This window comes from Pezoporus flaviventris, unplaced genomic scaffold, assembly GCF_033815535.1.
Source record: "Pezoporus flaviventris isolate CSIRO_AGI_PZ_B2104156 unplaced genomic scaffold, CSIRO_AGI_Pfla_v1 ptg000015l, whole genome shotgun sequence".
Classification (NCBI taxonomy): Eukaryota; Metazoa; Chordata; class Aves; order Psittaciformes; family Psittacidae; genus Pezoporus; species Pezoporus flaviventris.
In genome coordinates, this window is record NW_026892563.1 from 6,723,509 (window position 1) to 6,747,693 (window position 24,185).

Sequence of the window (24,185 nt, forward strand, 5' to 3'; positions counted from 1 at the left end):
CTTTCCAGACTTCACAACACACCACTCAGTGATGAGACTAGAGCTTAGCAGTTCCAAGTTTACAGTTACATTTCAGAAAACACTTTTTTTAATGATTTATATTTTAATTTGGCCTAACCTGCTATATGAAACATGCAGCAAGACAGTTACAATCTGGTGAGACAGCACAAGATACCAACGTGTGAAAATACGTACGTAAACTGGAGGCCAGCATAGCAGTAGGTGATGCTTTATTTAGGCAAGAAAGGAATCAAGAGGAACCTCTGCAGTTCACCCTGCTCTAAGGGAAGACTTACAGATCCCAACAATATAGTCATCTGATGAAGGCTCATGGCTCAAAAACATATTGTACCTTATTTTCTTTTGGGTTTTGTTGTTCGGGTTTTTTCTTAATCATGTTTACAAGAAGACTTTCAAGAAGGGTTGAACTGGTTTAGGACATGGGACTTTCTGAATACATGAGCAGCTTCTACTTACCTGCCAGCTGGGCTTGGCAGATGACACTGGTAAAAGAAGTGGGTTATTGACTTTGTGAGGAGTTGCCACCTATTCCTCACACCTAAGAACAGCTTTAACATCCCTCCACTTGGAAGACTGATATTTCATCAGTACTTTTCTCTTATATGAGCAGAAAGAATTATTTTAATTCATGTGTGAGAGATTTTGACTGCATCTGCCTTGCCCTTTTATAATTTCATTTTGGAACATTAACATTACAAGCAAATGGCATACTTACATTATAAATGGCATACTTATAAGTGTGTATGTATTGCCTGTGCATTAGTGTTATAAATGTTTTATGTTGTACAGTAAAAGAAAGTCCTGCATTTCAGTACACTTAACATTTCCACTTCCATAATACATCTTTGAGGATTCTTCTAAAAAACGATAGCAGAACTCTGATAATTGTCATTGCTTCCAACAAAAATCGTTGTCCTTCACTGAAGAATCTGTCAAATCTAAGACTAGAATGAGTTCCATTACAGTGTATGCTAACTTATATGACTAATGGTGCAAGTGTAATTTAGACTGCCCATACAAAATGACATTTCACTAACCACAAAACATTCACTATTTGCTAATTACAACTAACAGATTCTTAGCAGGGTGATGTTTTTAATTATAGCTTATGCACTAGGAATTTACTTAGATTTTTTTTTGTTTTTAATGTTTAGAAGGTAAACAGTGCCCTCTCCTGCACATAGGGTCCCATAGCAGTAGTTTTCATGGTGCCCCAAATGTTTCCAGTTAGAGAAAATGGATGCAAAACCGGTGTGTTGCTCTGCTGAAGGGATTTGTTGGTTTCAGGGAAGTACACTTTGTTGTGGTCCCTCCTTGCATTCTGCTTTACTTGGAAGCATACTATGTAACAAAAATTGCTCTCCACTTAGAGGGCAAAGAGCTTTTGATTAATTTAGCTTGAACCAAGTTGGCTGGAATTGATAGTGCAAGTTTATCACAGTGAACAGCAGGAATATGTAGTACTATATATTCCAGTTTCTACAAACATCAGCTCAGTAAAAGCATATTCATCATCAGAAATAAGACTGATGGAGAAATATTCAGTTGAAGCTTACTTTTGGGGTGTTCTTTTACATGTATTTATTACATTATTTCACAGTAAAATATGATAATCATACTGAGAAGTCAAAAGCCTCATTTTTTTATCCCTTCTTGAGGATGCTGTGTTTTGATTTGATGTTTTTTTTTTTCCTTGGGGGGGGGGGGGGGGCTGTTAATAAAAACACTATCAGTTTCACTTACTAATTCTAATCTCATGCCTTTTGACTTTTCCAGGGTCCATAAAATAATCAGTTTACACAAGACACAACCTGAGACAGAACATTCTCAAGAATTTACAGCATCTCACAGCAAAGGGGACAGAGAGAAAGAGATAGATTTCCCTACTAATTTAATTTAAAACATGTAGTTAATTTAAAACATGTAGTTAATTTAAAATCTGTATTTATATTCCATCAAAAATAGACTATAAAACTGCAATAATCCAGCATTTACAGGAAATTTGAAAATATTGTCATAAAAAGCATTACATATCCATTCATCAAACTTTTACAGTTCTTAAATCACTTCTATAGTTTCTCCCAGCACACAAAATACATGTAGAGGAATAGTTGTGTAGGGTTAACTGAGAGCGATTTCTATTGATTGGCTGACAGGTTGATTTATACATTAACTTAAACATGAAGCTACGCAGCTCTTGTATTTGTTTACTTAAATTTTGAATGCTTTCTAAAAATCTGCAGGCTTCTTAAAACCAGACTGCCCATGCAGAGCAGCTGCAGCTGCCAAATTAGGCATTATCTGTCTTCTCACTCCAAAGGTGTACTTCTAGGGAAAAATGCAGCCCAACCTACAGCATACACTTACTCACATGAGGGCAGGTCTGGAGCAGAGATCAAGATGCAGTTCAAAAATACTCTGTCCACTCCTAAAAAAGCCCTTCAGCCGGCCTTTGTCCATTACTTACATGTGCCTACAGTTGTAAGCATCTCTGCTCCACCAAGTGAACTCTACTGCCCTCTGCAATGAGCTGTGAGCTTTGCAATAACAGACCTCTTCATTAATTGTCACAGTTGGTCATTAGCTGGTCACTGAATCTTTCTTGATGACCTGCTAATGAACTTCCCACTGGCTTACTGTGAAGATTGCTTAAGGTAGATGGTATGGGTAATTTATAGCTGAACACCCTGCACACTAATGGCCTTTGCTCAGTGGCTGCAATTGACACAGAACTACTAAGAGGTGTTACATCCTTCCTATTGTATTTCTCAGGTATAAATATTTCTTGATGAATAGAACCTTTGAATTCCATGTTTAAAAATATGTTTACTTATGTTTTTTCAAGGGAGAATTTTGTTCAAGAATTTTATAAGGCAAAACAATTAATGTTACAAATTATTTTTTTCTTACATTTTTTGCCCTTTACAGAAGAAGTTTATTTTTAAAAAACAAACCCGTGTCCATTAATATTCAACTATAAAAGGCTTTGAGGTCTGTACAGCACAAAAATCAGCTCTCAGTGGATGTTAGCTGTAGGAGCCCGGAGAGCTTCGGTGCTTCAGCACCTGTGGTGCCTAATTTGTGTGAATCATGGATAAGGTCACCAGAAGCTACAGTCCCTTTAACTGTGATCTTGACAGCTCTTAAAAGCTGAAAAGTTTCAACAGGGCCTTGACTTGGTGGGAAAGCTCCAGAAGAAAAAGCCCAAGAACTGAGAGTAATGCATTAGGTAGCACTCTTCCCTTTAATACAGGGAGATAACCACAATTATCACAGGGACCTGCTTTTGATTCTGATGTGCAGGTACCTTCTGCTTTAAGAGTGATCAGAATCCACCAGTGCTGTGGTTATGAAGCATTTCACAGCCCTGAATTTGTGCTAGATTGGATGACTGTGGCAAGATATTCATAATCCTTTAAGGTTTTGTATTTTCATATTCACATTTCAGGTATGATAATTATAATGCACGGCATGACAAAAATCCAGTTTATATCTGCTGTGCAACTGCTATAATAAACTGGGTTTGCATCTGTTAAAATGTCCAGGCAACAACCAGAAAGTTTGTCATGTTCTATTACAGGTTTTCATGCACTTGACCCGTGTTAAGTGGTTCCCAAGGCTTATCTCACATGTTAGTCAAAGATTCATTTTCATACTTTTTGATTATGAATGAGACTCTCCTCTCCATCTTACTTTCAAGAACTGGGATACTCCTGTCTCCTTAGCAAGTGTTCCTGACAAAGAGTGTGGCACTAACCAAAGGTTCATGAGATGTTTAAAAGCAATTTAATTCCTAAATAGCTTGTGAAAGCAACATAGATGGTACTTGGCTTGGTGTTGCACATTTTAATTACAAACATTTGATTCTGCACCTTTTACAGTGTGGATGTGAGAGTTCAAACCAGACAGAAGAGTCAGATGCTTTTACAGAAAACCAGAAATAGTTCCAGATAAATAAGGCATTTATTTAATAATTACTCATCTTCTTTTTATACATAATCTTGTATTTGTTTCCATACTGAAAAGTAATAAGATGTTCAAAATAAATGTTTGAAGAAGGTTTGAGAAGGACCAGGTCCTGACCCAAAGCAGTATGTTTTTAAGAAAATTCATTGAACCCAGATGGACTTCTCATGGCATCTCGATACAAAGTGAAGTAGTGTTAACAATGCAGTTTTTATTTTTTTATTTTTATTTTTTTTAATTTCCAGGAGCTGTGGTCAGTCAGCTTTACAATCATTAGATCGAAAATTGAAGTGTAAATAAAGTATAAGTTTCATCTCAGCAGGAATATAAACTCCATGAAAATACTCTCCTCAGGGGGAAAAAAAACACTCCTTAAATCACAAAACTTCTTTAAATCACTGTGTAGTTATCTGCTAAAGAAATTGAAATAGTGGTTTAGAAGAGTTGTTGTATGTATCCACAAACATCTTTACAGGAGCGAATGGGAGATCTTTAAGTGTGGTTGTCCTCTAGTTTTATCCCACTTTAGCAATACAAAAAATGCCTGCAAAGCACTATCTCGATCCCTATATGTGCTCTAGTTGAAACCCAAAACCAAGAACTGCTAACACAATGTAAAACTCAACAATGAAAATAAACCAAAGTGAAGGTGTATTACCTTTTTAAATTTCACTCAAACAATTAATTATGCTGCATACATATTGAATTTCTACTCTTTCCTGCATACACTTAATGGTTATTCCTATTCATACAGCAAGACATGTCCTATAATATACAGAATGAGATCACATGTATTCCTTTTTCAAGTTTCAGTGTTCAATACTTGTCTGCTAAGTTAATTCAGCAATGAGCACTCATCTTTCTACTGGCTTTCCCCTCGAAATGGTACCCTACAGGAATCTACCAGCCTCTTTGCAGAAGCCATTGCAAAGCTGAACTCACACAGATGTGATTGCATGTCTATTTTACCTCATCTTTATCTGTTCTCAAAGAAAACATGGAAAATCGAGTTAAATTAGCTCTTTCTGAGAAAAAACAGTCTTTCATTTCCTTACCAAACATAGAAAGCTTGGTGAAAGAATTCAAAATTGAATCCTGTTCTCATGTAACATTTAATTTCATTTTTATTTTATTCATTTTCAGAAAATAAATTGAACACTAGTTCAATAAGTAGTTACTTCTGGATGCTTTCAACAGCAGCTGGAAATTGAGGGTCTCTACAGATTATTCTTTTTTAATCAACAAAAGCAACTGATTCAAAACTTTTTGTTTTTAATTGATTTTGAAATAATAAATTGTCTTACATTCTTTGTAACAGGCAGTTCTACTAATCTAACCTGCCGAGCTTTCTTTGGGTATAGTGGAGATGTCAGTCCTTTAATCTACTGGATGAAAGGGGAGAAGTTTATTGAAGATTTGGATGACAGTCGAGTCTGGGAAAGTGACATCAGGTAAAAGAAATTTTTTTTTTTTTTCCAGTTAATATATTTTCTTGGTACTGTAATACTTGTTATCACAGACTAACTCAGGAACACTTTGTTTCTGATCCCTGGTTTTGCAACATCCGTTCTTTACCTTTTCAACTCCACCCGTACAAAACAGAAAAATGCATGCCTTGGCCAGGTCTGATCTTAGAAATATGCAAAAGCAGAACAGCATCCCAATGAGTATTGTGGTGTTAAAGGACTAGAACTTGCACAGTGACTTTTAAAAACTGTGGCAATCTACAATAACAACCACTAAGACAGTTACTAAGATGAAATACAGAAAAATAAACACAGCAAGAAAAACAGCTCAAAAGAAGTCTTTTAAAGCATGGAGCCATCATAAATACTGATGTCTGGCTTCTCTTTGAAATATTTTGCTTTCTTCTCTTCAAGGCAAAAACTGAATTTCCTGAGATGTTATCTGGCCTGTGAGAGCCAAGCATCCTGTTATGTGAGCTGCCTTTATCTGCTGAAATACATGTTTTAGAGAGGATCTGGCAATTCGCACCATGTACTTCTATGGTTCCTAAAAGTACTGCCTCATTTGGAAAATAAGAAAAAAGTGGTTTTGTATTGGGAATTACATGCTTGACATAGCATACCAACTTCTATTCAGTATAAAGTATCTACTTGGATCTGAAGAGAGTTCTTTTTCATTTAGAATTCTGCATGTGTGTATGTCACTGTGTCTATATATCATGGATAAACCCAGAAATTAAGGCAAATCTAAATGTGCATTAAAAAAAGACGATAAATAATCATGGTTATGTTATCTACATGATTGTTTATAATAAAACAAAATAAGATTATTTATACTTCACCTTTTACATAAGGGTTTACTATATCATCAAAAGACATGAAGTCGCGCTCATTGTCACCTAAATCTTGGGATTCTTGATTGTAATCGAAACAACAGACAATTCTTTTAACAAAATCAAGAAGGCCACATAGACATTCGAGTTCATCATCCCAGATGCAGGCAAAATGAAAGTGTATTTCACCCCAACATACTTTAGGTTTATTTTATAAATACACTAAATGGCACATGACAACCAGATCAGCTGTATTTCACGTCTAAAGCTCTTCCTAACCCTTCAACCAAAGACTTGCTATTTTGAAGGCTGACAAAAAGGTGGCAAGAACCTCATTACAATTCTCTTGTTTTGTGGAGGGAGGAGCAGGAAAGCTAGTTTCCACTTCTTTTGCCAGGTGTGAGGTGAGAGAGCAGCCTGGAAAGTTTTGTCATTTGCTTTCCTGGGTTTCTAAAACCACTGATGGTCTTGCTAATAGGGAAAGAAAGCAATGTGAAGACAGGCATGGTCTTATGCAGGAGGTCTTTTATTTATCATCTGTATGAATGAGCAGCATGTGGTATACACATTCTTTCTATTGATTTATAATACCTAGTCAAATTTCATAATACATTCTATAAATAATTTTTCAGACCATAGCATGAACACGTTGTTTCAGAGTGACACATTGAAGAACCTCAGAAAGTGCACAAATAGTGTGTTTGGTCCAGACACCTAATGTGACTCTAAACCCCAAAATAATTGTTTTCACTTTTCTAACATTACAAGACTTCACATACTACTGACCAGGGGCTCCATCAGAGTGTGCAATGATATATTACCAGTGTGTCCATCATTCCTCTTACAGAAGACAATTAACTGAAGCTGTCATTAACATTTACAAAGCCAAATCTCCTCATTAGAAGTGAGGAAGAAAAGGGCATGATAGAATTAAGATTACATCAAACCATAGCCAAATTTGAAGCCAGAGAGTTGTGAATTGAAAGGAGCATTATTATGTCATGATGATGTCGTGCTCTGCTGATACAAGCAGAATAGCAGAGATGGTTGCTTTTTTTCTCAGGGTTCTCAAGGAACATCTTGGGGAACAGGAGGTTTCCATCTCATTGATTATTGACTCTGTGGAAGAGGCAGACCTGGGGAATTACTCATGCTATGTCGAGAATGGAAATGGACGCCGGCATGCCAGTATTCTTCTACATAAAAGGGGTAAATATGCAGCTTTTCACCATGAAATGGTATAATATAGGAGTGGTCTGTTTATAGAGCTTCTTTCTGATGAAAGCATGCATTTTGGCCTCATGAGATATTAATAGACAACAATTATTTTTCTCCGGGAATTTGTTTCAAAATAAAACAAAAAGGTGATTGCTAATTATGCATGTCACTGGGAAGAATACAGTCACACCTTTTAATTGTATTTATATGAAAGGTGCATTTAATAATTCATCAACTTTAAAACTAATAGAGGCTCAATGGAAAAAAAGAGGTGGTAAGAACCCAGAGGTGACAAAACTGTAATAATTTTCTGAAAGAAATAAAATCAAATATTAGAAAAGCCAAGAATAAATACATTCTACCAGAAATGCCACCTAAACCCCATGCCAGGGCAGTTCTTGCATAGCCTATCTATGGACATTTTCCTTCTAACACATTTGTTTAACACCAATGTTTCTGAAGTGAAGCATCATGACAGAAACTGCTAAGGACCTTCGTGTTTCTACTCACCACTTACATCCCATGATTCCCATGGGATCTCCCCATGGAGATAATTATGGAGAGGTGGAGAATCTCTTGCAAAGCAAGGTTCTCAGATCCACTTTGTTCACTTTACCTCCCAGAGGGTGCTCCACATGCTTGGGCTTGTCAGTCACCATCCTCATGCACTATTCTGCTGGTTTATGAGAGCAGTGAAAATCAGGAGCACTGTCTGTATTTTGCTGTCATTACTATGCTTGTTTTCTTATGCTGTGTACCTCCAATTAATAGAACTAATTTGTAGCCATTTTTCTGAACTCTTGTCATTGCTTCCTAAGGGAAGCAGATATAAATAATCAGGTGTTCTACTTTGGTATATTTTCCTGAATTTACTGATATGGGAAATTAACTTATTAAGTAATTGAACCTCAACAATTTACCTGCTAATAGTCATATACTTCTAATTCAGAGAGGTTTGAACCCAGAGAAAGAGCTTAACCCAACACTGAAATCCAGTGATTGTCTTTAATAATGAAATTAGTGCATGGGAGATGGAAAATAAAGGATTTTTAAGGTTCAAATTACTTTGAAACCAGTACTTAACTGACATGTATTGAGCCACATGCTGATGGTGAGTCCTTATTTTCCCTTCCATAGAAGCAGTAACTCCAAGACTGACAACACATAAATCTTTTCTGTTCTATGCCTACCAGCTTTTTAATCTAACAATACCCATGCATAAATTTTGCAAGGGTCTACTTTCCTTGCTTCCTTTCTGGGAGAAATCAGTATGTCAAACAAACCACAGCATGTGGCCTCATGATAGCATGCTTAAGAGGAAGCAATCTCAATATTTAATTGCCCTTATAAATAGCAAAAAGCTAAAAATAGCAAAAAAAAAAATCCCCCCAGTATTTTTTTCCTTCTTTAAGTAAGGCTGAACCTGAAATTTTGATTTGGAAACAAAGTCTGTTGTGCCCTCAGAAAACAAAAGGTACCTGATAGAAGCCTTCTACTTGCTTTCCATGTTGACAACTGTTTCAGTGAAATGATAAATTAACCATGACAGATAAAAATTTGAGCTAGTCTCTCAGGTCTCCTAGGAATAGGAGCTTTGCACTGCTTGCTTAGTCTCCTGTATAACACCATGACAACATTTTGGTTTAGGTTTCCTTGTTTAGATGCACATTTAGTTGCTGCTAAGAATGAGTTAGCTATTTATTACTTTTTGATTATTGGCTCACTTAGAACAATTGGGACCTAAGAATTAGGTAAATTTGCTTCCTGAACACTGAGGCATTTGTAGAGGTATTAGTTGTGACTGGTTTTCTAGTTGGTGGTCTTTTTTTCCCAGCAGTATAAGCCAACAAAAATGCTGAATCTGGAATGTTCACTGGATACCTGAAAAAGAAATTATAATCCTTCATGATCCTGGGAATAAATTTATTTAGGGTTAAATTGCAGTGAGGATTCAGGTATAAAATTTAAGCCTTTCAAACATCCTTGCAACTGCTGTTTCACATTGTCAATATATTCTCTGTAAACTTAAACTTCCAAAGGGAGTTTTGGATATTCCTGCAATTACACAGACCCTGAAAGGGCAAAAAGTTCAGAGTAAATAGCCAGCAAAACTGCGGATGCATCTTCCTTACTCTTCCTGATGGTCAGCCCAGCAGGGACGCACATTCACCTCACAAAAAACACAAGGAGGGTCCACCTGATCGTGGTCCCCACCACAAAACAGTGCCTGGCACATTCAGTCAGAGACAGGGAGCTTCTGCTCTGTCCCCCACATTGCACTGGAACAGGAACCCAGAGCCTCCCAAGAGGAATTTGAGGAGGGGAGCAGGACACAGCTCCTCTGGGCTCCAGCACCGCCTGTGCAGGAAAAGCAAACCTGGTTTGGTCATCCAGCACTGGGACAAACCTGGAGCCTTTGGTATCTCTGCATCTCGAGGAGGTGAGCCCCCATTTTCTTCTGAGCTTCTTCTACTTTCATACTGCCAGTGGTGAAAACCTATGATCTGTGGTTTTGTGCAGCCAGCTAACCATTTTTAGACTCCTAACTTTCCTAAGACCCTATGCAGAGGGAGAATTTAACTCAGAGCTAAAGGCAGTAGAGCATTTTAAGCATGAAAATACCGATACTGTTTTCTTTTCTGGGCCAGTCATACAAAAATTGTAAAAGATAATAAAAAAGAAGAGGGATCAGAACCCTTCCTCCAGCTGTTGGCCAAATCTCTATTACTTTTACAATAACAATTTTCTCTTTTGTGTGAGAAATAAAACATACCTACTTGTTTTAATCTGAGGATGATTTTCTTACTTATGCGTGATAGCTATCATTGATCATTGGTAGCAGCTACAGGTTAATCTTCAGCCATGTAAAGCAATCTTCTAGAAATTAATTTTGAGAGTGGTATTGACAGCAGCTAAGCACAAATTTATTAGCAACAGACCACATATTGCAGATGATAAAAGGAGTGGATCACACACTATGATTTGATTTTTTTCATGGGTTTTTAATTCAAGAAGACAAGCCTATAGTCTATCAATATAGTAGATAGAAATGTAATGCATGAAGAGAAAGAATGCTCTTCCACAATGTTATGTATTGAAAAGTATGACCTTCATTCCAGAGCAAAGCCTTCATAGTCTTATTCAATTATTATCTAATTTTGTGATTATTTTTCTGAAAATTCTTATCTACATGTCTGCAGTTGAAACGCTAAAGCAAAAATAATGTCAAATTCTATCGGCGTTATTCTTTAATGTTGCTGATATTATTTTAAAAGTTTAATAATATACTACCTCTACTTTTCATGAGAAAGACTCAAAAACTAAGAACAGGTAACATACTTTATACTTTTTTTTTCTAAGTGTCACCTGTACTTTCTTCCCATTTTCTCAGTGTTGTCTAATTTCCTATCCTGGGCCTCTTTTATGCTCTGGGCTTGCTTTCCTCTTATAGGTGTTTTCAGTGGACATACATGGGTTTTGTTGACTATAAGATAATGAGGGATGGTTAAAACAACTCTTTTTCTGTTGAAAAGAAACAAAAAAGACCTTCACTGAAATAAATTGCTTAGAGGAAGAGATTTATTCTGTTTAAAATAGCCCATAAGAATATATGTTTGAAAAAGAAACAATATTTCTTATAGGAAATGCATCTTGAAGAAACCTCCGAATAGGTAGGCCTTCTTTAAACTCATGACTTATTAGTGCATAAACATCAAATTAATATTTCCTGTACAGTTTAATACAATTTCCTGTATAATTTAATAGCAAATTCTTAACAGTAATTCTCAATTTTCTTCATATGGTTATTATTAACAATACCAGAATTGCTGATGAGCACCTTAAATTACTGTGTCATTCATATAATAGTGTAGATATGTTATATTACTTATGTACTTGAATATGTTAAGGCTTTGATCTCATGAGCATTTTCAGTCACTAGGACACAACTTCACACAATGGTAGTGATGAGTGACAATTAAAAGAGAAAAGAAACTAGTCCTTTTCTAACCTCTGCAGAGAAACCACGTTTGTCATAACTTCATTTGTCATAAACCTTCAGGATGCTTCTGAAATTTCTGAATGGGAGATCATAGTTTAAGATGTGAGTGCAACGTGTTTTATATTTCTGCTTCTGCTGAATTGGTTCTAATTACCTCAGAATTCCAGCAAATCTCTGAGACTCAGTAGAAGCAAAGCTGTTGTAAAACTCTGACCCACTTGATCAGTTAAGGCCTTACAGATACTTATCATCCAGTGTATAAAGCATTCGGGTTTTATTCTGCACAGCAGGAAAAACTTTTCTGAGTTCCTCACCAAGTTTTAGAATCGGAATTGAAATTTGGTTTGATGGGAATTGATTTTTCAGTGGCCCCTGTGGCCACTGAAGAAGCCTTCAGATTGTCACTGTGCTGGGCACTGCAAAGGTTTAGTCACCAAAAAGGTCATGACACAGGGTCAAAAGTTTAATATCTCCTCCTTTCCTGTCCCAAACCTAACTGAAAGTGACTGTTCTTTTTACACTCAGTCTCATCTAAAATCAGTAAATAAGTAAAATACTAAAGACTACTCCCTGAGCAAAATTCTTCATAAGACTACTTTCTTCATCTTTCAGAAATCTGGAGTAAAACATCTCCAGTAAAAAGATTACACAGATTATCAGATTACGTAGCATCTGCCTAAATCTGATTTTCCTCTGACAAATCTAATTTTCCTCTGATACTGTCAAACAAGGTGGTTTGTTTAACAGATTCATTTTAAAAACAGATTTTGTACCACTTTGTCATAGATCTTCTCTTTATATAACGCCTATGTGCAATTCTAATCTTGATTGCAAGGATGAAAATATTTTAAAATAAAATGTCACAAATTGTTCTCATAACCATGCAGAGCTAAATTATTCATTAATGCTATCCTCAGAAAAAAATGTAAACAGTATGTTTTATGATCTTAAATCACTGGAAATTTAGCACCTCCCAGTGCTTCATACATTCATTTATTTCAGAAGCTCTAAAAGAAGTAGTTGTGTGGGCTGTCTGATTTCTGTAGTGCAATAAGCAAATAGAAGCTCTCCTAGTCAGTAAGGTTTTAAATCATACACAATTCATTTGTCTGGGGAAGCTAACCAAAGATTAATGCAATTCTGCAGCATGACACTTTTTTCCTTCAACCTAATGTATAAATTGCCTTTAAAATTCAGTTTTCTGTATTTAAATGTAATAAACTTCAGTAACATTGCAGCATCTATGTGTTTTCCACCTTATCCTCTTTTGAGCTAACATACTGTTGGAGCTAGTCATTGTAATTAGTCTCCTGCTGGGAACAGGTATCCTTCACTTTTCAGAAGAAATAAAAATGTCATCAGTAAGAATATACTTTTATTATAATAATTTACTATCTCTATTCTAATAATACTGGAAATCCAGCAGCACCAAGACTCAGATATGCTGCCTGCCATACTAATGAACAGGTTAACAAGATCCCTGTCTTGCATTTGAACACGCATATACATATTCATATATATTCCCAAACCTGACTGTCTTCTTCATAGATGAATTGGGAATATATATTAGGTATTGATCTAAAAACTAAAGTGAGAAGCCAGTTGGCAATAGTTGTAATAAATAAAATGAAATTACTGCATTGAAAACCACATTAAAAACTGCAACTAAATTTAGCCACCTTAAGTCAATTCTACAGACACCTTCAAGCTTGTATGGGCTATGCTGGAAGAAAGCTTATACTTTGTGCTAAGAAATTATTTCATAGTCAAGCTAATGAACATCCCAAATCTATTTCTATTAATATAAGAAGTATTATTCTCCTACAGTAACCATCCACAACAGAATCCACAAAGCCATCTAGGTGCCTTAAATACAAACAGATTTTGTTTGGCTTGTTGAAACAAACAAACAAAAAATCCCATATAATGTAATATTTGTCTGAAATAAGACTCAGACAAGTAATTGTGTGTTAGTCAGCCTCCTTCCTTTAGGAAAAACATGTCCATTTATAACCAAAGCTGCATGTTATTACACATCAGTCTTGCTCTGTTTGTTGGGATCTGCTTTCTTTACCTTCTCTCAGATGTCATCAAAGGAGCTTTAGTATTCTTCAACTGCTCCCTAACATATACCCCCCTTTATATTTATTATCTTAATGTTTCATTTAATAATTTCAGTTCATGAAAGCATACCTAGACAAACAGACTGTCTCTAACCAAACCTTGTAGCTTTGTGAGTTAAATTATCCAAGACAGGCAGAGAATGGAAATGAATTTAGGCCACAAAGATGCAAAGATTTATGTATGCATTAACCTGAAGCTCTGTGAATAGTCCTGTTGACTTTAGAGGGATTACTTATATTCCATAAAGTTAAGGAATCTGCGTAAGTGGTTGAAAAATTGAAATCTTAGATAGACTGTAATTGGATTTTGAAAAAGGCTCAGAAATTGAATACACAACTATAAATCACATCCTTGAAGAGTTATAAATCACAAAAAAAAGAATGTTTAAAATATAATTTTTCTTTGTAGCTCAGCTGTATGTGGACTAATGAATAGAATAAGATTAATTTTAAATTATCACAGATCATTACATGTGAAGTCCCTGAAGCATGTTGTATAAGTCAAAAGATATGAATCTTTGAAGGCACCCTTTTACTTACTTTCTTGTTACAGCTCCAGATACAATAAGTGAATTACCTTCATGACACAGTGAAAGGAAGTTCATAAAATATTAAAGCCAGGTGAAGATCAAAATTATATTCTAAAAATATGCTTAATAATTAGGATATAATCAGTATAAACCAAGTAGATTTAGTATGAGAAATATGCTGGATATTTGGAGAAAACACATACTTTGCTTTAATTAACTATCTCTTTCAATGGGTTGGTTGGCCAAAGCCTCCTGATAAGAAAAAACAAAATGTAGCTATTGGTCAAAATGCTTGTAACAAATCTTGTTTTAAATCTGAATTTTATTCAGAAACCAATCTACTACTGCTGCAGTAATCAATGTGTTTTCCCTTGGAGTAGAACAGTTCCTGTGCTACTGGAGGAGTATTGTTAATTGCCTGTAACTAAATGATTGCTGTGCTTCTGGATGTAACTCCCTGGCACTCACTCATTTGTTGTGTTTAACAGAATGCCTGTCCCCTAAGGGTTAGCTGAGTAATTTTCCTCTACTATTTTCAACATTCAGTCTCAGCTCCTTAAGGAGGGCCAAGTCTGTAATTTGAGCAATGTAACAGAGAGGCTAAATAGATTTTAAAAGGTTTGCACTTTTTGTCTCTCCCCTCTGATGTGGAATTGGGCTGAAATTGAATCTTTTTAGCATGTAGCTACTACAGGAAACTTGAATTTCAGCAAGAAATAAAAATCACACTTCAAAGAGAGTGTAATGCCTGCTGGAGCATCCCTGCTCAAATCACAATTTGCAGCAGCAGAAAAAAATGTTATTGTGAACGTAACCTTACACTCTAACCTTGCTGTTACACTTTAACTGAGCTTTAACAGTCACTGCATCATTGTTGACATTGCTAGCATACACATCACCAATACCTTTGGTGTTCTCATACAAAGGACTCAGAAGCATCCTCCCCAATTCACTTTGGGAAAACTAAGGCACAGAAATGTGAAATGGCTTCTATCACCCAAGAGGCCAACACCAGAGGCAGGACCAAGCCTTTTGCTCTTCACACCTTCTTCAGTTCAGTGCAACATATATTGCTCATAAAATCCCTACAATTCAGGCAGTGTCCCCTTAGGGCAGGGTTTAGGGTTTATCATCCTGCAGAAACACTAACTCAAGGCCTGAATGCAATCAACTCAGTGTGGCACTGTGCCCAGGCCAATCTGTCCCTCCTCCCACGGCACTACACAGATGTAGTTGTCTTCCTCTCAGCACTTTGGGGATTAGTTTAGGCATTTGCAGGGCTGGGTGTGAGGATGCTGGGCTAATCACAACTCCTGTCTGTCTCTGAACCCTGAAATATAACACCTAAGGCGAAGTGCAAACATATGCTGATAGACATTGTCCAGCACAGAGGAAAATACAACCCTGCTCTGCAAGGTGGGTAGATCATGAAACTCATTTTGCAAACAAATCTGTTTAAGAACAAAATACCATATCTTTTTGATTGTAAGTGATCATGATGGCCTAGAAGCAGGTGATTTCGAGTACAGAGTGACTTAGAGAACTTTGTTGTTGGCTTTGGTTGCCTAAATTAGGACATTTTCTTGTATGTTCTGATAGACTACTGCAGTAAAAATATATGCATAATCTTGAATTATTTGATGTGAAAAAAGATAACTAAGAGGGACTCTTTGATGGCAAAAATGATGCAGTGCATTAGCCTAATTACATGCACAGTGACAGAGAACAGTTGACTACCTGCAGTTATTTTTGTGATATAATCTCAAAATCATTAATTTAGGAAAAACTTCTGTGTTCCAGTTTTAAAGTTTTTCCTTGCCTTTAATGAGTCATAACAGTAAGCACATAAATAGAATATTTTGTGCCTAGCAACTTGAAATACTAAAGCCTTTCTTCTAGTTACCATTGAACAGCTACATCACCTGTAGTACAAAATGATAAACAAGGTATACTAGGCCAGTGCAGAGTAATTTCCCCTTCCATTTGCATTCTAAAATACTGTATTACTTGTCTATGCAAACAATTTTTTGGAGGGTGTTTTTAATAATATTCCCTTCTCAGGACCAGAGAAGTATTGAAAGTCTGAAATAAGCATGTTGGCCTGAAAAATAACACAACAGAATTTCCATCACAGTTTTGGAGGGAATGACATGGAATATGTCTTTTATCTTATTGCATTTTTAGTGTCTTCCAGAGAGAAATGACTTTTTCTTACTTTTGCCTCAAAAAGTGTGTGATTCTCAGTAGATGTAGTCAAAACAAATGGAATTGTTACTTTTTCCTCTAACCTTTTATTTCTCTAATTGAATTGTATTGTGCTAGAGTATCATATCTGTATAACCACACACGCACATATAAGGTTATTTTAGGGTTACCCTCCTTCACTCGGACAGAAGCTGCCCACTGGTAGAGGATACTGTGAAAATAACATGGAACTGAGCTTTCTCTGCCACAGATTTTTATGAAGCAAATTGCGTATCTTAGATTTCCAAGACTCATTTTCTTGGCGTTCCTCAAAATTGAATGATATTGGAAAAGTATTGGTTGGTGGTCTTAAGATTTGCCATCTACTACTCATTTCAAATTATGAAATTGTTAGCAATGCTCCTCTCCTTCCACCCTCCTTTTTTTAACCTTGCAGTTTTCAGTCAATAAGCAAATTAAAAGTAACAACAAAATGGATGCCACAAATCTGTGTAGGCTTCCTGGAACATGCAACAGGAGAGGGTTAGGGTTAGGGTTAGGGAGAGGTGAAAGTCCGTGATAGCATATTACTTATGTAATGATAAGTGGCCCCACTAAGAATACTGCTGGTGGTAGCTGGTTTTGGCCATATCTGACCAGATGGAATGGAGCTACACGGCAACATCATGTGAGATGCCAATGGTAGAGTGCAGCAAAGGCATCAGGGAGTCACAGTATGAATGAGAATGCCAGAAGGACAAATTGTGGTGGTTTGCTGTGACTACATATAAAGTAACCCCAACTGAGGGAAAGGGAAATTAAAGATGAACTACAGAATGTTGGGAAACTGTTATAGATATTAAAACATAACTGAGATGTGAGGATGTGGGATTCTTTGGATGATTTGCCTTCACATCTCTCAATTTGATTTTTTTTTAATTTATTTTTATTTAAAAAAAATAATCAAATCCTTAGTGCAATCTTATCTAGAACACTGAAACTCATTTTTTGTGTGAAAAAAAGAGAAGCTGTATTTGCATTATAGTCCTCCCCCCAAAAAAGCCATTAATCTCTGCTTTCATTGTAAGTAGAATCTCAACATTATCTGTGTAAAGCAAACTGTGATCTATCTACAGAGAAAACGGAGTTATCAAATGTCTTGTATATATTCTCACACTCATACATATACACGCACAATCCCAGCAACTGTTATGTTTCAAATGAGCAACTCAAATGGCTTACCAGAGGAAAAAATAGTTTATTCAAGGAAAAAAAACAAACCACCTTATAATTATGTAATTCTTCAAGGGCTCTATAACACAATAAATACATGATTACCCCATCATTCATTATTTTATTTTAATTTTTAATATGAGTGTGAGATCTGCTGCTAGTATTTCTCTGTTTTGGAATGTGGTGGTTATTGCATTTTGTAATTCTTTGCAGAGCTGATGTACACAGTTGAGCTTGCTGGTGGACTTGGTGCTATTCTGCTGCTGCTCGTTTGTTTAGTGACTATCTACAAGTGTTACAAGATAGAGATTATGCTCTTCTACAGGAATCATTTTGGAGCTGAAGAACTAGATGGAGGTAAGGAAGATTCTTAGTATGCTTCCTACTTTCTAAGTATGCTTTTTTAGTTCTCTCCACCAAGGCCCAAATTTCATTTCAGTTCAAGATGTGTAAACAACTGCAGTTTTTATTTCTCACTGCATTAGGCACTGACTTGAATATGCAGTCCTCATACAGCACATTAGCAGCAGTGATTGCTGAGCTGATGTACTTGCTGCCCTCTGGAGCTCCAGTAGACACCCAAGTCTTTCAGATTTTTATTCCTTACACTGAATGCAAATTACCAACATTGATGCATTAAAGATTTTCACTTTGTGTCAGTACTGTAAGCCAGCTTCACTTCTCCAGAAGCGAGGGAGTCTTCCCTAATTGTATTCACCAAATAGATAGAGGTTGAAGTGAATCTCAACTTACTATTTGTGTAACTTGATCAGTTTCAATAAACTGCACCAAGTGTTTGGGAATCTACTCAGCAGTTAATTTTGTTGAGTTCATTTACTTAATCACTGAAAGAGCTGTTAATGGTCATTAAAGTTGTTCTGCGTTTCAGGGGCACCCAGCCTAAACAAAAGTAATCCACAATGTATGCACCAGTTTGTGTCAAATGTATACACCTATCTTCTTCTCTTTTTAAGCACTCAAGAGAAAGGTGGTCTTTGCCTCCAGCCTTACTAATCAAAACTGCTGTCAAACAGTGAACTGGATTGAGCTGCAGGCTTTGATTAATTAGTTTTGGTATCTTGGGTCAGAGTTCCTGATGTTTTACGCTACCACTATATCTTTGGTGACAGGACCTTCTTTTTAACTGAAACACTAATAAAAGTTATTTTACAGTTCAAGGCAATAATCTGTGGGGAGAAGTCACTGTAACATAACAAAATAAATTAAAATAAGCAAACACTTGCAAAATCTGTCACTGATAAGGGAGAAGAGCAGCAGGAGAATTAGAGGTCCTTATATAAGGGAAAGACTTCCATAATAAGATCACTAGGGAATGACCCATTTCTGCCTCCCATCTAGAAATGCACAAGCATTCAAAATAGAAAATGCTCAAAACAACAAGATGAAGAGCATTAGAACATTTTGTATCCTTGTACTGGATTTACAAAAAAGGATTCATTAATATAGCAGATCAGTGGAGGAAAAAATCAGGTTATTCTACTTGTTTTACAGAGGAGGAAACTGAGGCCCAGAGGGCTTGTGACTCAGGAGGATTTTGGCAGACACCTTTGTTTTTCAAGAGCTAAGACCCTCTCTTTTCCACAAGCAGCTCCCAGCTTAAAATGAGCATGCTTACTTGCATGAATTGTGCAAATTTTATAATGGTCATATAATGCAATGCAGAAATAGTTTAATTATAATTGTTTAAATCAATGCAATTAAATGTTTTCTCTCTCAGTATCAGGAATTCTTACCTTCACTGCTGTCATTTATTGTTATCTCAAATCATTCCAATCCCTTTGCAATATTGCTCTACCAGGTGTTACACGCTTGCTTCTCTCTCTTTTCCCATTTCAAACATTGGTCACCTGGAAACATCAATACTTTAATCACACATTTTAAACAAAAAAAAAAAATGTGACCTCTAAAGGATACTGTTCTGGGATTCAGAAGGAGAAAAACCAATATCCATTCAGTTTATCCTTCTGAACAAAGGTCATTGTTAAAAAAGGTAAAGCATGGATTCTCCTTAGATGATCAATGCAAAGACTGATAGCTTTGGTGCTTAATCACAATAATATAACAATAAAAATACTGCTTTCAGATTCTTAATGCTTCTACTTGTATTCAGTGTGCTAGCAACGTGGTTATAACCCATTGTGCAAATAAAGTTACTGCAGCTGGACTTTTTTATTCTGTCTCTTTCACTTGCACTCTTGAAAAAGCAAGAAGACAGAGAGAAAATGCCCCACAGAAGACCAAGCCACAGCTTCTGCAGAAATAAATTGCAGACATACAGTGGCATCCTTTCCTTTGGCTTAGTTTGTTGCTGAGAGATACAAAATGGTGAACTCTAGTATCTTCTTCTAACTGCATCTCCTGCAGTGCAACAGCAGAGTGCCCACATATTATTCATAATTTTCACCATGTTCTGTCATACAGGAGAATATGTGGAGAAGCAAACATCAAAATATCACAGGCTCTTTTTTTGTGTGTGTGCTATGTTGTACTTAGAGAGGATTTGAAACACTCTAAAAGTGAGGTCCAATTAAAATCCTCAGTTGAAAATCTCTTTTAAAATGCAATGCTTCATTTATTCCCTGATCAGAGAACAAGCCCTTCAAGATATCAAATCTCATCACAGTTCCTCTTTCCTTTCCAAGCCTTAGATACATCAGTTTTTCTCAGGCTAACATACACATTTCTGCGGGAGGCATGGGTAAATTGAGAGAAAAATTTGAAAACAAAGTATTTAATTGTTACAGCTAACATAATTTATTACTTTCTGTGAGGGTACTGTAGATTAAGCAAGTGATCACCCCTGCTTATTCCTCATTTCTCTAGCTTGCAGCTTTGAATTCCCCATCTTCTTTCTCATACTGGGGACTAGACTCTCCTGCTTTTTTCTCACTCCTGCAGACACTTTAGCTCAGTTTTGTCTTTATTGTCTCCTGGGAATGGGCATTGCAGCCCCCTTTTTTCTTTTCATGGCGAATTCCCTGCCTTTCCTACTAAATTAGAGTATGACCAAATCCAGCTCAAATTTTATTGCTTTTCCTCCCACTCTGTGCCCATGCTTTCCAGCCTCCTGGGAGCTGACTCCATACTGGGGGACTGTGTGACAGACACCCTGTCATGTCCTTCAGTATGGAGGAACACAAAATGACATGCTGATGTTTAATCAGGGGACCTCACTGTGAATGTCTGACAGATTCCCTGGGAGCTGGAGCACAGGGGCAAGAGGAACACTCCAACCCTTGGCAAAGCTGTAGCTTTCTCACCTGCAGGTGTTTGACATGGCCTTGCATCTTAGAGATGTAACTCACACCTACCAGTTTGGTAGTATGAAATTCCCAAATCTGTATAAGTGGAGAACCTTAGTTCAAAATCTCTCCATAGACACAATGAAGATGATACCTTGAAGTAGCATGTAACCAAAGAAATATCCAGTATTATTCTGAAAAACAGTAAAATTTTCAGTTAGATACTTAAATGGGAACTTCTGGTTATTGCTAGACATCAGGCAACCTTTTTAGTTTTGCAGCTCTAAACTTAAAAGATTATTTTAAAACACCTTGTCCAGAAAGTGCACCGTAATGACTAACGCACTATTAGTGAAAACTACTTTTAGAATTGATATTTTCTTCTATTTTGCTGTACACTCAGCTCCAGGACAATGATTTTATGTGACCTTCATCCTTTGAGGAGTGTTTTAGCCTTTAGTTTTAGTGTCTTAGTTTATGTATTTTTATTTTCCAAGGATCTTCTTTTGCTGCCTTTTCCAGTTTTTAAATGACTTCATGAACAAGCAAACATACTTTAACAGAGAAGAGTAAAAATGCAAGTAAACATTTACAAGCAACTGTGTCAACACATGCTCTGACTTCTTTCTACCTTGCACTCTGTGATATTACCACTGTACAGAAATCTACTCTTTGCCTACATACAAATTGACTTCCAGGCCACCTAAAATCTATGGAAATTTTCCCAGGATTTTACCTGAAGACTGCTGCTGCTTTATTAAATTGTGCAAGGATCAGTCCCCAGGCATGACAGCCACAGAAGATGCAGTGAGGGTGAAGAAGGGAGTCAGACCACTTCTCTAAGCAGTACCATTTATGATGCTGCCTTATAGCGGACAGGAAGCTGAAAGTCACCAAAACAGCTTTTTTTCAACATTTTTTTTTTTTTTTTGCTATTTCAAGACCTGTGAGTTTCCAGTAGATATGCAGATGTCTGTATGCCAGATGTAAGGTATACTAAGGATAAATCCACAGGTCTACAGATGACAGGCTGAAAACCTGTGGACATGGTCAGATAGGCAAGATTACTCAAAATTATGAATTTACATATGTGTTTACATTCCCAAGTCCAGTTTCAGAGGAAAGAGTATATGATACAGTTGACAGCAGAAACAGTCTGCAGGCACCAGCCACTACCACTATGGGGGTACATTAGTAACCATTTAAATAGGTGGAAGTGTTTGTATGAATGAATTAGTAAGCAAGGACACTATGATTGAAAAAAAAAACCAAAAACCAAAAAACAGTAAGAGGCTGGCATTAAAATTCATAAGAATAAAAAAGTAGCAATTAAATTCTGAACAAATATGCTGTAAATAGTTTTTTAATTAAATTTACATAAGTACCCTTTCTCACAACTAGGCTGACAAGAAGCCAAGCTTTAGGCTCAAGAACAAAAGGGAGAGCTTTTCTTAGCAGCCGATATGATGACCTTCACAATGACCCTTGGTGCCTTTAGGTCCCATCAGCTGTTTCTACAATGTTGGGCCAGAGCTCTACATGGTGTCCTCAATCTTATTCTCAGCTTTCCTTGAGAAGGAAACCTTGGTGAACTGAAGGAAGACAGCCTCTGCGTAGCTGGGGTGCTGCCAGAAAATGCACCTGGGAGACAGGGCTGGGGAGTTCCTCTGGGTTTCACTTTCAGTCCTGCAGGTTCCTGCTGCTACCATGATTAAAATGTGTCACTGGTGAGCTCTCTACATTAAGGGAATTCTGTTTGGATTTGGTACATAGTGGCTGTTTCTTGGCTGGGCGGGTTGCACTTTCTTGAGATGAATTTCTACTGCTTGCTGAGAAGAAAAATCTCAGATTAAGAGACTGATGAAACAGTTTCTGTCTTGAAGTCTCTGTTGCACCTGTGAGTCCTTAGGTAATCATATTTTTGCCCTTATTATTTACCTGCAGATCCTAGCATGGTTCATGGGATATGTACAGTCTTATTAACTCTACGAACAGGTAGAATATACTTGTTAGTGGTTTCCTGGGTTTCATCCCAGTAAACCTCTTATAAAGCAAGGAAAGGCAACATTTTGAGATTCTTAATGCTTCAGTGTAACTTAGTTGCTAACTTGCAAATATAACTTTAACCAATGGTTTAGATGCCACCAAAGCACTTGTGTTAATGATTATGCTATGCAGGTACGGCTAAACTGAAATTACTGCTCAAGTTACTGACTTTGCAATTAAAGAATCTTCCCTGGGGACCCATAGAGCAAGTTTTTAATAACAGCTTCACCACGGTCTATGTAGTTTTATTGGCTATTGGCAAATTGTGGCAATAAGAAATCCTACTCTATGAATATCAATTTCAAATTCTATTAAAATCACCCTTATAAAAAAGCAGCTTTCATCTTTCTAAATATTACTGGTTACAAAAAGGGTGTTTCCTCTTATTTAATTACAGTTTTATTGTTGAAGAACTGATTTCTCTTAACTCTTCTTGTTTATGCTATTTATTTACATCTGAAATACAATTTAAACCATAAAATCTCAATTTATGCCTCAAGTGAATATGGGTTTTTCTAGATTCTGCCCATGAAACTTACTAATTCAAATAAAAACTTCTGTATTTTTCTCTTGTCCTATTTTCTAGCATCTAAAGTACATGTGTAGCATATACATATGTGTATATATATATAAACCCCCCCAAACAATAACACAAGAACATCTTTATATTTCAAACTGAAAAATAGTTATAGGTTATAAAGTCCAGATGTAAAGTAGAAAAAAAACCAAACAAAAACCAAAAACCTACCATATATAAAACAATGAAAACTGAGGTTTCCTTGAATTTTTTTTTTATTGAAGTCCAAAGCACCTGTATATTTCCAAGGCAGATGAGATGAACACAGAATATTGGCATCTGATTTCAAAAATCTTGGTTTGAAAGTCTGTTCCAAGCCATCCCTTGAGGGGTTTTATATTATATACATTTTTATAATGATATACTTTTCACTGATTTTGCCTAGGTCAAGGCTGTCTCAGCTCCAGTTTTCAAAATACTTAACCCAGTGCAAAGATACAGGCACTGTCACTGGTATCAAGAGAACTAAGGAATGCACATAAAATTGAGCATGTATTTTACACAGGTAACAAGTTGCTTTGCTGAATTAAGATCATAATAAGAGCATCAATTCTTGATGTTTCTTCCATTTTTCAGAGTTTACATAACACTTTCCATCAACACCTAGTTTCTCCTTTTTTAAATAGTAGCTAGTTTCTTCTAGTCTTTCATAGATAACTGTTATGCTATGTTTCTGCTAGGTAGTTAATGTTCAGTCCTTCGGTATCTATTAATAATACATTTTT

At 36.4% G+C, this 24,185-nt stretch overlaps 1 protein-coding gene across 3 annotated transcripts in view; it reads left to right on the forward strand.

The window, feature by feature from the left end:
- Positions 1 to 24,185, forward strand: part of IL1RAPL1 (interleukin 1 receptor accessory protein like 1) — a 735,754-nt gene that overhangs the window by 695,430 nt on the left and 16,139 nt on the right. For all 3 annotated transcript variants that reach the window (XM_061453322.1, XM_061453320.1, XM_061453321.1), the window contains 3 exons: positions 5,306 to 5,438; positions 7,350 to 7,495; positions 17,788 to 17,931. In XM_061453322.1, coding sequence (XP_061309306.1) covers positions 5,306 to 5,438; positions 7,350 to 7,495; positions 17,788 to 17,931 — 423 coding nt within the window. The remainder of the gene's footprint in view (positions 1 to 5,305; positions 5,439 to 7,349; positions 7,496 to 17,787; positions 17,932 to 24,185) is intronic.